The 15,990-nt window shown below is 35.4% G+C and overlaps 1 protein-coding gene across 9 annotated transcripts; it reads left to right on the forward strand.

Annotated features, from left to right (window-relative positions):
* Positions 1-1,590: 1,590 nt before the first annotated feature.
* LOC149264178 (HSP20-like chaperones superfamily protein) lies at positions 1,591-15,585 on the forward strand. 9 transcript variants are annotated; one of them, XM_089427562.1, is made up of 9 exons: positions 1,591-1,871; positions 13,812-13,998; positions 14,119-14,278; positions 14,411-14,451; positions 14,532-14,669; positions 14,757-14,795; positions 14,887-14,916; positions 15,002-15,041; positions 15,160-15,585. In XM_089427562.1, the coding sequence occupies exons 1-9, from the start codon at positions 1,867-1,869 to the stop codon at positions 15,261-15,263; spliced, it is 744 nt and encodes a 247-aa protein (XP_089283688.1). In that variant the 5' UTR covers positions 1,591-1,866; the 3' UTR covers positions 15,264-15,585. The 9 variants fall into 9 exon arrangements, with proteins under 9 accessions (XP_089283688.1, XP_089283701.1, XP_089283690.1 ...); XM_089427575.1 differs by having other exon boundaries at positions 1,593-1,871; positions 14,532-14,657; positions 14,775-14,795; XM_089427564.1 differs by having other exon boundaries at positions 1,594-1,871; positions 14,414-14,451.
* Positions 15,586-15,990: the final 405 nt, after the last annotated feature.

Below are 15,990 nucleotides of genomic sequence, written 5' to 3' on the forward strand. Positions count from 1 at the left end.
TAAAAAATTCAAAAGATCACTGCCACTATTACACTTCACATAAATGCCACAAACAAACCAATTACATGTCAAAAGAGACTTGAACCCACCTAACTAAGATCCCTGGTTAGGTAAATATTTATATTCAAAGCATAATTAGTGCAAAGTTAATGGATTGATGAAAATGACTAATAATATAATATACTATATGATCTATATTTATTTTAACTCTTACAAATTACACAATTTCAATAGTTTATCCAACCTATAAATGAAATAACCTTTTTTCACTAGGATAATTCAATTTCAAGCAAGAATGTGATTTTTTGGTTGCTTAAAATACATTTTTGAATGCATAAATGGATTCAATGCTTTGGAAAACCCTTAGGGCACTCAAATTTTACAAATTAAACAACTCAAACTCAAGTTTTAAAAAATCTCTGCGAGCAAGTTAGGCTATGCCTATTAATTAATTAATTAGTTAATTTACAATTAATAACTTTTTCATGTACACTTATTATTTATAAAATTAAATCTCTTTTTATTTTTATGATAGACGCCTAAATCTTTTGATAGATTTTATGAGTAAATAATGTTGTATTTTTTAAGTGTCTTTAAAAAATCAATTAACTGTGTATTTAATTATATAAAATTTAACTATTCATTATGTATCTTATAATTTTTTTCCAATATGATTAAACCATCTTATAATATATATTTATTTCAAAAATTAATTGCATAGAGGGAGATGTTGTAATGTTTAACATTTTGACTCACTCAAAATAAAACAAAATAAAAAAGATTTTTCTGGAGCATTCTTCTCTAAAATGACTTATTTGAAGGCTAATAATTAAACCAACCTAGATTCGTGTTAACTCAGGATCTACCAAATGCCAACCTAGATTCATGTTAACTTCGGATCGACCAAATGCCTAGAGGGATCAAATCTCTTTTCACTGTAGAAGAGGGTTGCACCTCAAAAGAGAGATTTGATTCCTCTCGATGCTTGGTAGATCCAAGTTAAGATGGATCTAAGCTGGTTTAAAATAAATTAATTCTCGCCTTAAGAATAAATTGATAAATCCAAACCTGAAAAAATATCAACTCACTCTCACAAAAAAAAATGGTCCTTGAGTATGACTTAAAACTACATTTGTTTGATTAAGAACTTGTTTTCCTTGGGTAGAGGGGAAATATTTTAACGATAAAAACACAAAGACATTTTTTAGGAGTGAAAGCTTGAGCTTTTAGGAACTACTAATAGATAATTGCACATAAGATAGTTTTTCTTAAATAATAGTGATAAATCCTACATTATATATATCAACCAATAAAAACCACTATTCCTATTACGAATTTGACAAATAAAAATTTAAAATTCTCAAAAACCGTAAAAAAAAAAAATAAATTATTTTTAACATCTATAAAGCTAAAAAAAAATAACTTATAAAAATTATTTTTAACATCCATACAACTAAAAAATAGCGTAGAAAACAAATTTCTTACAAATAGATGTATGACTTTCAGCCCAGATCCCATCGATGAATAAAAAACCCAAGCAAACATGGAAGTGCTCCGTGGGGAAACCGAAAATACTTTGTTTTTGGAAATGTTAAATTTGAACTAGAAGAGTGAGGTCGGTCGAACAGAGTCTAATAGTATAGTTATTAGGTTTAAGGGTGCAACTTTCGTTAACGAGCTAAGGGAAGTTATTATCACGGGTTTTGCTCGTGTGTTTTTCATCTTTGTCCCTTTTCCTTTAAAAGGGTTTACGAGAAGGGTTCGGAAGGTAGCTGAGAAACGAAAGCTTGGTCGCTGTTTCCTGGCTGCAAGGATCGTTTCTTCGAATCCACAAAGCAGCGACAGAATACCATTTAAAAGGCGAAAATGAGGTACGAACTTGACATTGGAACGTAAAAAGGTGTTGGATTTTCTTGTTCTTGCTTGTGGTGTATCAGTGGTTTCTAATGCTAGGATTTTCTATGAATTCTTTTAGGTTTTTCTCAGTTTGTCCAGGGTTTTTGTTATGTTCCTAATGGAGTATATTTGTGTGCACATGCGTCCTCCTTCTTAGATTCGGCCAGGGTTTTGTTCTTTTAACAATGTTTAGATGGGTTTGTTATTTGGGCTTATATTGTACTGTGGTTAGGCTAGGCAGGGTCGTGCTCGTATTCATTTTAATGGGTTAGGGTTTATATTTTAAAATATTAGTTAGGGTTTTTAATGGTATTTGTTTTCTTTATTTGAAAGTTTTTGGATCCGTGTTCTGTTGGGTGCCGTTCTGTTGACAAAAGTTTGCTACGGTGGGGTTGGCTTTTTTCGCTAATGGTGTTTGACATTTGTGTGATGTGGTCTTTACTGTTATCAATTATGGGTTCTCGTTTCATGACTGGAGTGTCAATCCCTACTCAATCAGACAACGTGATTGGTTTGCTTGTTTCATTTGTTAATGTGCTGGTGTCTGTAGGATCAGAAAAGGGTGTGGTCATACAGCAGTGCATTCCTTTCTATGATCTGTAGTAACAACAGTTTTGTATGAATATGCCCAGAAGTAGGTGGCTTTTTATTAATATAGGTAGAATAAGGCTTGGTGCCTCAACTGCATGCATTTATATTGCATAAACTTGTTATAAGCTTTACGTGTTGACGCTATTGTTTGTAGGGAACTTTTCCCAAGAGTACATGGGTAGCAAAATTGATCTGCCCATAGCAGTTTCTAAATAAAGCTCATCCACAAAGGAAGATTTTGATAAGAAACTTAGAAAATATAAAGATAGAAGAAAAGCTAAAATCTATTTTAAAATATTCCACTGTCCATATGTTCAAACTTCATGGTACCAAAAATGGTATGCACATAACTTGTTTGAATAAAATTCATCCACAAAGGTAAAACTTGGACAAAGGGAAATTTTTTTACAATATCCTGTCCATGTGTACATGGTGCCAAAAATGGTATGCGCACATAACTTGTTTGAATAAAATTCATCTACAAAAGGAAAATTTGGACAAGGGGAAAAGCTGAATTCTATTTACAATATCCACTTTCCATAACGAATGGGACATGCAAGAATTTCATCGATTTTATTGGAAGCACATTTTCAATATAAATGGTATGGTAAAGGTTGCAGAATATAGATATGGTTTCCGTCTTTCAATAAATTGGAGTTGTGATTAAATGAAGTAATGCCAATGAATATGGAAATTTGATGGCATGTCTACACTATTCTCTCCCCTTTCAAGGGTGGGGAAGAGAATTTGATGGCATTTTAACAGTATTCCCTTTCAGGGGCGTGTGAAAGAGGCTGCCACCAAATATAAAGTCTTGCAATAAATTCTTCCAATTTTAACCTAGCATGTGTTTGACCGTCGTTGAAATGGCAGGACAAGTGTTGAGTTCAAGTAGCTAGCTTGCGTTCGTTTAACTATCACATTTTTAGATAGTTCCTTGTGGTAGGCTTTTCAAGCCTTTTACATGTTTTCTTTTTGAAAAAATAGAAGTGACATATTTTCTGTTAACGTTTTTTGGTTTTGAAAATATAGAAGTGACATGTTCACAGCAAAATTAGCTTGTCTCAGGTGACAGGTCTTGTTTGCCCTTAATGTGGAAGCCAATAAGACTGATGATGAATGTATTAGTTGAATCCCTCTACCATGATTTTGAAAAAGAAATTGTAAGTGTAGGTTGTCTGTTAAGATGGATTAATTGAGCTAAGATGTTGATGACATGTATGTAAAATCTATAAGTTTTTTGACTATTGTGAAATTTCCAGGTTATCGGGAAATGGGGATGTATATGGTTCTACCAGATCCAGTAAATTGCCACATACAAAAAATATAATGATATAATTTTTCAAAACATATTTAGGTGTTAATAATGAAAACCATCCAGGAATCACAACATTAGAACTGAAATCATTAGATACTTTATTATTCTGACTGAAATCATGATGCATCATGCCTCGTACAAAAAGGATAATTGTAAATGCAAAATTGATTGCCTCATAAACGATCTTTCGATTGGTTTTATAATGTAGAGTAGGTCTAAGTTCTAACTACATATCCTGGAATGGGCTGCATCCTCATCATTTGAATATTTCAATTCTATAATATGTTAAACCAGTAATCTTTCTTGAAATCTACCTTAATCATCCAACCAGGGATGATTCCTTCATACTGTTCTAAGAGGAGCCCTCAGCTGGAGTTGGTTGGGATTTATCTAATTAAATTATCAATGATACATCCATTTTGTGTACAGAAAGTGAAAACTGAAACCTATGAATATACTGTATACTAATATCTATATAATGTTGCAGACCTTTACTGTAGCCATCTATAGAGCTATACAACATACAGATTAATAATAAATTATAAGTAATCTGACTACAAGTCTAAATAGAATATCTTCTGTTTAGGTTTTCAGACAGTTGATAAACATCCTTGAAAATAAAAAAAAAAACTTGAAATGGTAATGTTATTTGCTTGTGATTCAGCATGTGACATCTAGCTAGCACAGGATCTATTTTGGTGGCATGGGATCTGTATACGGGGTGTTTTTACACATATCTGGGTGGTTCTGTCTCCATATCCGGATCATAAATGTGTATCCCGGGCTCCTGCCTTAAGCTCCACAGGTCCTTTAATACAGTGAATTTTTTTCTACCTGTAATAGGCATTCCTATCCTACATACTTCCATTATGCAGAGTTGATGGTTGCAATTATCTTTGATGTTGTTAGCTTATTGGTAGTGAGCTTTGGAAAATAAATGGTTGAATTGCCTTTGGACTATTTAGGATTTGGACTTAACATGATAATATATTATTTCATAAAAGCCAAGGTGAACTCTTAGCTCAAAAGCAATTCCACATGTTGGGAAGTTAGATTGTATTGGGTAGAGAGGAGTCCATGACTCCATTAGCACTCTGGCCTCAAATCATTTACGAAGATATCCTGTTGTATGTTTCATTTTTATTGCATGATATATAACGGTTTAATGTGAATGACTATTCTTTTACTTTTTGGTGAGGGCTTCATATTGTTAATGAATGGAATGTTTTCACATTATTGTTATTCATATATGCAATTTATGCATGCATATTGTTACATCTAGGGAGCATAACACTCTTGTTATTGTTTGGCGTAGTGTGGCGCTGCTTTTTTTTGTTTAATCGTAGGATTCATATCTGAGGTGCATGTTGATTGTTGTGGACAAGGCAATCTATCGATAGGGCTGTTATAGGATTGTATAAAATGAGGGTTGTAATAGGATGTATAAAAACACATCAAAGTTTTGGTTGATTGAGAGTGGAGAGGTTTTGGATAAACATCGGTGGATATACTTGGCAAGTAAAGATTTAGTGGCACAATAATTTTGTGCATAGTTTTGATTTTTTGAGTTATTATTGTGCTTTTTCTGAGCTCTTTTTAGTCATTCTCACAGCTTTAGTCATAGCAATATTGCATTTTCCCTTGACATGTAGCAGTCTGTACAGTTGTTCTCACATCTTGAGTAATAAAAATATTGTGTATTACTTGTTTTGATGTGCACCATTTTTGTGGGCTGTAGCTGAATATTTTTGTACTGCAATAGATATATTATTGAGCTTTTATCTGTTTTCTGCTTCTCTTTGTCCAGCTTTGGAATTGTTTTTTTTTTTTTAATTATTGAATTTTTGAACAGTCACTCTCAACTTATTGAATCACCCATGCACTATGTATTTGCTATACACTGACAAATCCTTACACAACAAATCATGCTTGCACTGTTACTGTCATATCAACAAAAGTTTCTGCATGGTGACATTACTGTTCACAGAAGCCACAACCATGTTATCCTCTTCCATCACAACTAGGCTTATCATGGCCAATATCTGTACGTATTGAAGAACTACGCACAACTCTGATGTCCTGATCCTAACCCCAACCCTATTCATGTTGAAGGATCAATTGATTGTACCCCAGGAGATTTAGATGAGATGGTGGAAGATTCATTGGAATGAAGCTCTAGGGCTCTGGGTACTTTAGTGCCATTTCCATTTCAAGAACTTATTCACCCCTTAAATACATTGGAGGTCTGGGAGGATCAAATAATTGGAGCACAGGAACTTTTGATTGGATGGAGGACGCGTTGGGATGGGGCTTCAGAACTCTTATAATCTGCTTCAGGTCTATTATTTTAGATTTTGATTCCTTTGTCATAAGGAACTTGTCCAGCACTTAGCTTCATACACTTTTTCAAGAGGAGTCACCCCAGAGAATGTAGTTTAGTGCAGAGTTCATATAGGATGTTTTGAGAGTTTTGCTGCGCAATCCGTATACTAATTTCTATCATTTCCAGATCTTAGTAATTCTGTAAATAAATTGGAGCTTTGGGAGGATCAACTAGTTGTAGCCTAGGAGAATTTAATTAGATGGCGTTAAATTAGATGGCGGAGGATGCATATTGATGGAGCTCTAGAGCTTGCATATCAATGAACTAGTTGTAGGTTGTGGTATGAGAATTTGATTGGATGGTGGAGGATGCATGGGGATAGATCACCAGGGCTCATATTTTAGATAGCTGACTCCTTATAGCATGTCCTAAGAGCCTTTGAGCTCCATCCCAATGACTCTATTGTTGTCACCACCTAAAAGCTTCATACACTCTTTATCACGAGGAACAATCTTTCTCCTTAGGGGATCAGAGAAGTTAATTTTAGTGTGAATTTTTTATGCCTCCAGTATATAGAGTATTTAAAGGGATGAACAATATGATACGATATTGATCTTAAAAGAGGCCATTTTAGTAGACAATGAGGATGGTGAAGAGGCCATTCTAATAGAAATGATGGTGTAGAGTTGTAGTAAGGCTTGTTGCGATGACATTTAACGTCTCTGATGATCCAGAAGAGTTTGACAACAGTGGTGGTTACATTGGCACTGATGTTGCTTAATAATAGTTGCACTGCATGTAAGCATGGGCTTGAGCATGTGCTATTTAAGCCTTGCTAATTTATTTCTCCTCTTTTTTAATGTTTTGTTCATGTATCCAAAATTACACACTACGAAGTACAAACTATAATTGTGTTTTGAGTCCTGACCACATTGCATGAAGATGTATCTATTCACATTTTGATTTGTTAATGAGAAACAAATGATTAAGACATTACAAGTTGTAAAATCAGATGTTGCTCTGTGTTTATTTGTGATTTGCAGCATTGGTTGTCTGATCATTTTTTATTTGTTTATGTTTTTCTGTGTTTATTTATGATTAGCTGGTCATCTTTTATTTGTTTATGTTTTCTATATTTGTTTTCTACAGGGGCAGCGTTTCTGTTATTATACTGTGTGATATCCCTTGAAATATTGGGGATGTCATCTCCGTTATTGTGCCAAAACCAGGGATAAAGCTCTTGCGCCATAATTGAAACCAAAACTTGAGCTGATAGTCCATAATTGTCCATATCTTATAACTTTGATAATAATATTTCCAAACAGGCCTTCTCCTTATCTGTATCTTATGCCTTTGATAATAATCTGTGAAACTTATTATTGGCCTTTTAACTGATTGAAACAAAACTGGAAAAACAACAGACAGGTCCCATAGGAAATGTGTAAAACCAGTCAAGGAAATCAACATAAATTATTAAATTTCATTTAGAGATACTTGGCAGATTACTCTTATGTTGCAATGCCTTTTTCAGTATATACCAACTGTGCATAGTGTTCAGTGTGCACTATGCTTAGTTTAACGGTAATCATGAATTCTATTGCGCTAAGAGCGAACATTGTTATCCAATTGATTTCCTTGATTGTGTCCATAAATCTCTGGGTATCCTGTTTCTCTGCAGCAACCTCTTCCAGTACTCCATTTGTGGTTGCCAAGGCCCTTTAGCAGGTTCTCCATGCATTTTCTAGCAGCAACTGGTTCCTATATTGTTGTCTTCCCCCGATTCTGGCAATTGATTAATGGACTTTTTGTTTGAATGCATTTGCCAGAACATATATACTCCTTGGCCTTAACTGTTCATGTATCCAAAATTACACACTACGAAGTACAAACTATAATTGTGTTTTGAGTCCTGACCATATTGCATGATGATGTATCTATTCACATTTTGATTTGTTAATGAGAAACATATGATTAAGACATTACAAGTTGTAAAATAAGATGCTGCTCTGTGTTTATTTGTGATTTGCATCTTTGGTTGTCTGATCATTTTTTATTGGTTTATGTTTTTTTCTGTGTTTATTTATGATTAGCTGGTCATCTTTTATTTGTTTATGTTTTCTATATTTATTTTCTACAGGGGCAGCGTTTCTGTTATTATACTGTGTGCTATCCCCTGAAATATGGGGGATGTCATCTCTGTTATTGTGCCACAACCAGGGAGAAAGCTCTTGCGCCATAATTGAAACCAAAACTTGAGCTGATAGCCCATAATTGTCCATACCTTATAACTTCGATAATAATATTTCCAAACAGGCCTTATCTCCTTATCTGTGAAACTTATTATTGGCCTTTTAACTGGTTGAAACAAAACTGGAAAAACAACAGACAGAGGTCCCATAGACAATGTGTAAAACCAGTCAAGGAAATCAACATGAATTTCATTTAGAGATACTTGGCAGATTACTCTTATGTTGCAATGCCTTTTTCAGTATATATCAACTGTGCATAGTGTTCAGTGTGCACTATGCTTAGTTTACTGGTAAGAGCGAACATTGTTATCCAATTGATTTCCTTGATAGTGTCCATAAATCTCTGGGTATCCTGTTTCTCTGCAGCAACCTCTTCCAGTACCCCATCTGTGGTTGCCAAGGCCCTCTAGCAGGTTCTCCATGCATTTTCTAGCAGCAACTGGTTCCTATATTGTTGTCGTTCCCTGATTCTGGCAATTGATCAAGGGACTTTTTGTTTGAATGCATTTGCCAGAACATATATACTCCTCCTTGGCCTTAACTGTTCACGTATCCAAAATTACACACTACGAAGTACAAACTATAATTGTGTTTCGAGTCCTGATCACATTGCATGATGATGTATCTATTCACATTTTGATTTGTTAATGAGAAACAAATGATCAAGACATTACAAGTTGTAAAATCAGATGCTGCTGTGTGTTTATTTGTGATTTGCATCTTTGGTTGTCTGATAATTTTGTATTTGTTTATGGTTTTTTTTCTGTGTTTATTTATGATTATCTGGTCATCTTTTATTTGTTTATGTTTTCTATATTTGTTTTCTACAGGGGCAGCGTTTCTGTTATTGTACTGTGTGCTATCCCTTGAAATATGGGGGATTTCATCTCTGTTATTGTGCCAAAACCAGGGACAAAGCTCTTGCGCCATAATTGAAACCATAACTTGAGCTGATAGCCCATAATTGTCCGTTTCTTATAACTTTGATAATAATATTTCCAAACAGGCCTTCTTTTTATCTTTATCTTATGCCTTTGATAATAATCTGTGAAACTTATTATTGGCCTTCTAACTGATTGAAACAAAACTGGAAAAACAACAGCCGGAGGTCCCATAGACAATGTGTAAAATCAGTCAAGGAAATCAACATGAATTTCATTTAGAGATACTCGGCAGATTACTCTAATGTTGCAATGTTTTTTTAAGTATATATCAACTGTTCATGGTGTTCAGTGTGCACTGTGCTTAGTTTACTGGTAATCGTCAATTCTATTACCCTGCGAGCGAACATTGTTATCCAATTGATTTTCTTGATTGTGTCCATAAATCTCTGGTTATCCTGTTTCTCTGCAGCAACCTCTTCCAGTACCCCATCTGTGGATGCTAAGGCCCTTTAGCAGGTTCTCCATGCATTTTCTAGGAGCAACTGGTTTGTATCTTGTTGTCTTTCCCCAATCTGGCAATTACTTAAGGGACTTTTAAGTTTTTGTTTGAATGTAGTTGCCAGAACATATATACTCCACCTTGGCCTTAACTGCTAGGGTCTTGCAGAGTCCTTCCAACTGTTTCTTTTACTGCTCCCCAAAGCTCGACTTCCCAATACCTAATATTGCCTTGATGTGATCCTTTTTCTGGTTCTCTTGTCACTCCTCGAGTCTGTGAACTCTTTCAGCATGAGGGGTGTAGAAGATTTCCCCTCTATAGCTTCATTGTCGCCCCTTTACAGGCCTGTGAAGATCCTCCTTCGATGTGTTAGCCCTCTCTGTGTTGTTTGTTTCGTCCTTCCTCGTAACCTCACTAACCCCCTCCACCTCCCCTCCCGGGCAGCAGATTCTTGTGAACTCCTAGTGGTTTTTCTCGGAGTAGGCCACCTGTCGATCTGACAGCATATTGATGAGACATGTTGTGAGGTGATGGGATGGCTCTTCCTCTTGGAAATAGAGGTCCAGATATGCTCAAATATCTACTAAGTAATTTGCGAGGTCACAGGTGGTGATGACTCATATCTTTTTGAAAATAGAGGTTCATATTTCTTGCCAACATAATTAAAACTTTTGGATGCAATTTAATTGAAATAGTATGCTCAAATATCTAATGAGAAAATAACAAACAAGCTCCTTTCTTTGCAACTTCGTTTGAAGAAATTTCCCAATTCCTCTATTCTGTTACCTTCATCTCTTCAATTCCTATTATTATTTTAATTTTTTTTGGTAACTTTGACGACTCATATCTTTTTGAAATAGAGGTTCATAATTCTTGCCAACATAATTAAAACTTTTGGATGCACTTTAATTTAAATAGTATGCTCAAATATCTAATGAGAAAATAACAAACATTTTCCTTTCTTTGCAACTTCTTTTGAAGAAATTTCCCAATTCCTCTATTCAGTTACCTTCATCTCTTCAATTCTTATTATTATTTTCAATTTTTTTGGTAACTTCTCTAGTCCACTGCGTCTATTCCTATAGATGCCATGAGGAATGTATAGAAATGTTTCTTTACTATATTGTGATTGAGTGAATGCTTGTTTCGCACAGAAGGAGAAACATCAGACCTATTATTAGTAGGTTTTCCTGAGTGTCATGGAGCTATTTGATAGCTGTAGATGAGGCAGTCTATGGAAAGGTCTGATAAACGTTTCCATATTGGTAATGCAGAGAAGAAAACATTAACTACCACAATGGGGGGATTGAGTGGAAATCGTACTTATTTATATAAACAACAAACTACTTTTTCCCTGGTACTTTTAGTTTCCCCTGTTTTTCTGGGCAAGCATCCATGGGAGTTATAACTCTTCCTGCACATTATATTTGAGAGCTTCATTTCATCTTGGATGAAACCCTACCTTTAGTGTAAGATGCAGAACAGAGATAGTCCATGGGAGAAGAGAGGAATGTTTTGTTTTAAGAGTGGGTTTCACCTTCACATAGATGCCATCCTTACCATCAAATCCTGTCTTTGGTGTAGATGTATTGACTGATGGATATATATTTCTCACTAAATTACTCTCAAGTTGTACATGGTCTTATGTGCTTTCGACTGCAATAACTTGAAGAACTTGCCCATGGGGTTATAAAATCCCAACTGTGATGGATAATTGCTTCAGTGCTCCCCTCGCTCAAACTTTGGGAAGAGGATGCCCAGCTGGTTTTAATTTTTGATTTGCCAATTGAATCTTGATTAGCATTAGTACACGATTTAATTGGATTGGACACTCTGAAAATAATGTTTAGAAAAAACACCTTTCAAATATTTCACAAGGTATTCAGTCTGTTCAGACCATTTGTACACACATTTTGATGGAATGTTCATGTGTTCGAATCATGGAATGGTTGAACCATTCTCTTATTATATCTTTTGTGACATTGTACATATGTCATATAAAGTGTTTGGTATGCTCACTGTGCATATTAATCTCAGTTGATTACACTGCAAGAGGACTCGGTGTGCACTCAAATTATTCTCTCGGCTTGCCTTCAAAACAAGCCGAGTCTGTCAAAACTAAGCAAATTTTCCATGTTTAGAAAAAAACATGTTTCAAATATTTCACAATGTATTTGGTCTGATCAGACCATTTGTACACACATTTTGATGGAATGTTATGGAATGGGTGAACCATTCTCTAATTATATCTTTTGTTACATTGTACGTATGTCATATAAAGTGTTTGGTATGCAAACTGTGCATATTAATCTCATTTGATTACACTGCAAGACGGCACTCAAAATATGCTCTCAGCTTGCCTTCAAAACAAGCCGAGTCTGTCAAAACTAAGCAAAATTTCCAAGATTTGGTGATTACTTGGTGGGTGTACTTAGTTTTGACAAAATTTCCAAGATTTGGTGATTACTTGGTGGGTGTACTTAGTGAGTCCATATAAGAAGCTTGGAAATCTATTCAAAAAACCGCTCAATATTGATTACTTGGTGGGTGTACTTAGTGAGTCCATATGAGAAGCTTGGCACATCAATTTAAAAACAGTTCAATATTTGTGGAATTTTTGGAATTTTTAGAATTTTGACTTTATTTTGTGAAGTTTTCTGAAGCTGAGCTGTAATTCCACTCCTTGGTTTTGTCATGTCATTATTCAGTCCAAGGTGTGTAACTTTGGTTTATTATCAAATAAGGTTATCTGATCCTCCTATATAGCTAAATGCACCTGTCTTCAATCTGTTTGGGTGAGGGAGTACCTAGATGCCGGAACGAAATTTTTATTCAATGTTTCAAATGCCAGATGACCTGCAAATTAGGAGCGTTTCCGATCTATGAAGTGTTTGCTCATGCTTGATAGACCATTGAAATTTGGAGTCCTATTTCGACATATGTAGCTTAAGAGGCATGGGTTTGGCACAGAGAATCGTATTTTTCTGTCAACTATTTCCTTGAGAGTGCAAGAAAATCCTATCTACTTAAGTGGAAGGAGCAGCATGCAATCCGAAATCTGTACTGAATCTGACGAAGTTGCTTGAGAGTTAGGGAACCATTATGGCCATATATTATGTTGGCTGAAAGCATCTGTCATTGTGTTTTTACTTTTCAAGTTTAATTATTTTTTTTTATTTGTTTAATTATCAATTAAATATTTTATGCCTAGAGGAATCGGGAAGTAGGCTGGTATTGTACTTGTGTGACACAGGGTCAATTCTGACTGCTACCACCTCTAGGTGCCTGCATATGCCCCTTCTGCAGACAGATAAATCTCACGGCGTGGGGGATATTTAAACCTCGAAATTCTCAGTACATAACACTTCATTATCATGGCAATTGCCAACTGAGCTGCACCTTGGGGGCTAGCATCCATCATTGTGTTATGAATGTGCTGCTGGATGCAATGATAGTTGGGTAATTGATAATTGTTTGTTCTCAAATGATTAATTATTGATGTTTATAACCGTATCATTTTTTATTTGGGGACTTCTTTAATTCTTTATATGTTTTTTTGTAATATGTATTTGATAAATATATCAATCCCGAATTTAAAAATCTGCAGCAACTGCATCCTGTCTATGCCTGCACCCACTCCTGCAGCCCTATTTTAGTAACCTTGCCATCAAGTTAATGCCAGAATTAGATGATTCACACTTAAAGAAATATGTAGCTAAGATGTTTGTCACAAAGTCATCTCTATTCTGTTTTGGTTAATCTGAATTAGATGATTCACACTTAAGTATGTAGCTAAGATGTTTGTCACAAAGTAATCTCTATTCTGTTTTGGTTAATCTGTGAATTGACATATACTATTGAGGTTTTATATTCCTGTATTTTTATTCCAGTTTTGTGCTTGCCTGTGATTATGGATTAGATTAATGGTGTTTGAATATACTGCAATTAAGGTTATAAACTAGTTGCTGTTTAGTTGTGTTTCTCTTCATGCCAATAATTATCTAGTTGGTTTTCCCTCAGATTGTTTCTGAAAATGTTGAGAATTTTGCAGTCGCCATCCCGAGGTCAAATGGGCCCAGAGGACTGACAAGATCTTTATTACTATACTACTGCCCGATGCTAAGAATGCCAATGTAAAACTTGAACCTGAAGGAAAACTAACATTTTCAGCGACCGCTGGATCCCCAGATACTCCGTTTGAACTAAACTTGGAACTTTATGATAAAGTAGATGTAGAGGTGTGTATATACAGCCTTTTTCATCTAGGAGATTCCTTTTAGCATTGAAAATATGTTGCAAGGCTCTGGTAAGGAAATTGTTCAGGGTATTTAGGTTCAGTCAATGTGTTTGTATTACAGGCAAGCAAGATTAATGTTGGGTTGAGGCACATTTTGTGTGTTGTTGAGAAAGCAGAAAAGGGTTGGTGGAAAAGGCTGTTGAAGGGTGAAGGAAAGACACCCCTATACTTAAAAGTTGATTGGGATAAATGGGTTGATGAAGACGAGGAAGATGAAAAAGGTTAGAAGCATTCAATTGGATGTATTTTCTGCATGGTGCATGTTATTTGTTTTGTTTGTGTTTATATATATATCTTTTGTATGCTTATTGATGGGATGGCTTGTTAACATATGATGTCTTTTGTTATTTTAGCAGTTGGGGGTGACGTTGATTTTGGTGGAATGGACTTCTCGGTATGATTCTCTTTCTCCTGAAAAGTTTTCTGGATGAATTGTACCTTAGTCATTAACAATTTTTTTTTGTCGGTTTGCAGGGTATGGGTGGTGGAATGGGTGGATTGGGCGGTATGGGTGGATTGGGTGGAATGGGCGGTATGGGTGGATTGGGTGGAATGGGTGGTGGAATGGGTGGATTGGGTGGCATGGGTGGATTGGGTGGCATGGACTTTTCGGTATTGTTCTCTCTCTTTCAAAATGTTTCCATGTTTGAATTGTATCTTGAGTTACTAACTCACTTCATTGTAACGTTTTGTTTGTAGGGTATGGGTGGTGGTGGAATGGGTGGAATGGACTTTTCGGTATGGGTTCCCCTCTCTCTTAAAAAGTTCCCTTAACTGAATTGTACTTTTAAAGTTATTATCACATTTTATTGTAACTTTATGTTTGCAGCGTATGGGTGGTGGTGGAATGGACTTTTCGGTATGATTGTCTTGAAAAATTCTTCTCGGCTGAATTGTACCCTTTTAGGCTCTATTAACTCATCTGTTAAACTTTTTGTTTTTAGGGCCTGGGTGGTGGCGATGAGCCTGATAGCGATGATGAAGGTATGCTAATTGTCCGATCATGAATGCAGATTATATCTATTTGTCTCTGCCATTTCACATTTTATAAAGTCTATAATTTATGCCCCATTATCCTGACGGGGTTACCAATATTATTCAGACCAAGAACCACCAAAGGAAGATACTTCAGAGGCAAAAGCTACGAAGACAGAACCAGAGGACTCAAAGCTGGAATCCATTGGTGAGGTACCTGCAAATGTGTGATGGACTAACTAAGAAGGCTCATTGAGAGGACCCATTAAGCACAGTGCTTTTTATGTCCCAACTTCTGTTGCAATTCTGTTGAAAATCATTTTTACGATTTTAGGTATGATGTGTGCAATTTTAAAGTTGGAATTATTGTGGGCAAAGGCTATAAGTGATTGTCCAGTCCATTTAATTTATTATCTTTTGACTAAGAGCATATCTAGGCCGGAAGAAATTAGGGCACATTAATGTAAGTTTTGAATTTGAACATTCTGGGTTTTGCAATGCAAAACACCACAAATATTTTATAATGTTAGAGGTGTACTTTTTCTGGCCTAAACGACTTTCTCAATATATGATGCAGTGGTTTGGAAATGGTACAAGTAGAATTACTATAGCTAATTTTGAACTATTCCTAAATTAGTTAAGACATTTGAATGTGATTTGTTTAGTCCATTTGCTATAAAGGGGATATGTAATTGTCTGAAATGCGGTAAGCAATTTTGATTTCATAAGAAAACAATTTTTAAGTTGGTCGTTCAAAACTCTTCTGATCTAGGCTGATGACGGAGTTATTGCAGAGTCTCTGCTAATGTTTGGGGTGATCTAACAAGAATTGTTTCGACCTCTTGTATGAAGATATTGCTCGCTCGTATTTTTACTCTATACAATCTCAAAGCATAAATAGTTCAAATGCTGCACAAAACCTCTCAAGATTGATGTAACGGACACAGATGCTTGATAC

Source organism: Pinus tabuliformis, chromosome 6 (genome assembly GCF_031772625.1).
Source record: "Pinus tabuliformis cultivar Carrire ecotype Pingquan chromosome 6, CPIR1, whole genome shotgun sequence".
In the NCBI taxonomy this organism is placed as follows: Eukaryota; Viridiplantae; Streptophyta; class Pinopsida; order Pinales; family Pinaceae; genus Pinus; species Pinus tabuliformis.

Coding starts and splice junctions, on each gene's coding strand:
- LOC149264178 (XM_089427562.1), top strand. Junction 14,796..14,886: donor TGGGTGGAATGGACTTTTCG/GTATGGGTTCCC, acceptor TTATGTTTGCAG/CGTATGGGTGGTGGTGGAAT. Junction 14,917..15,001: donor GTGGTGGAATGGACTTTTCG/GTATGATTGTCT, acceptor TTTTGTTTTTAG/GGCCTGGGTGGTGGCGATGA.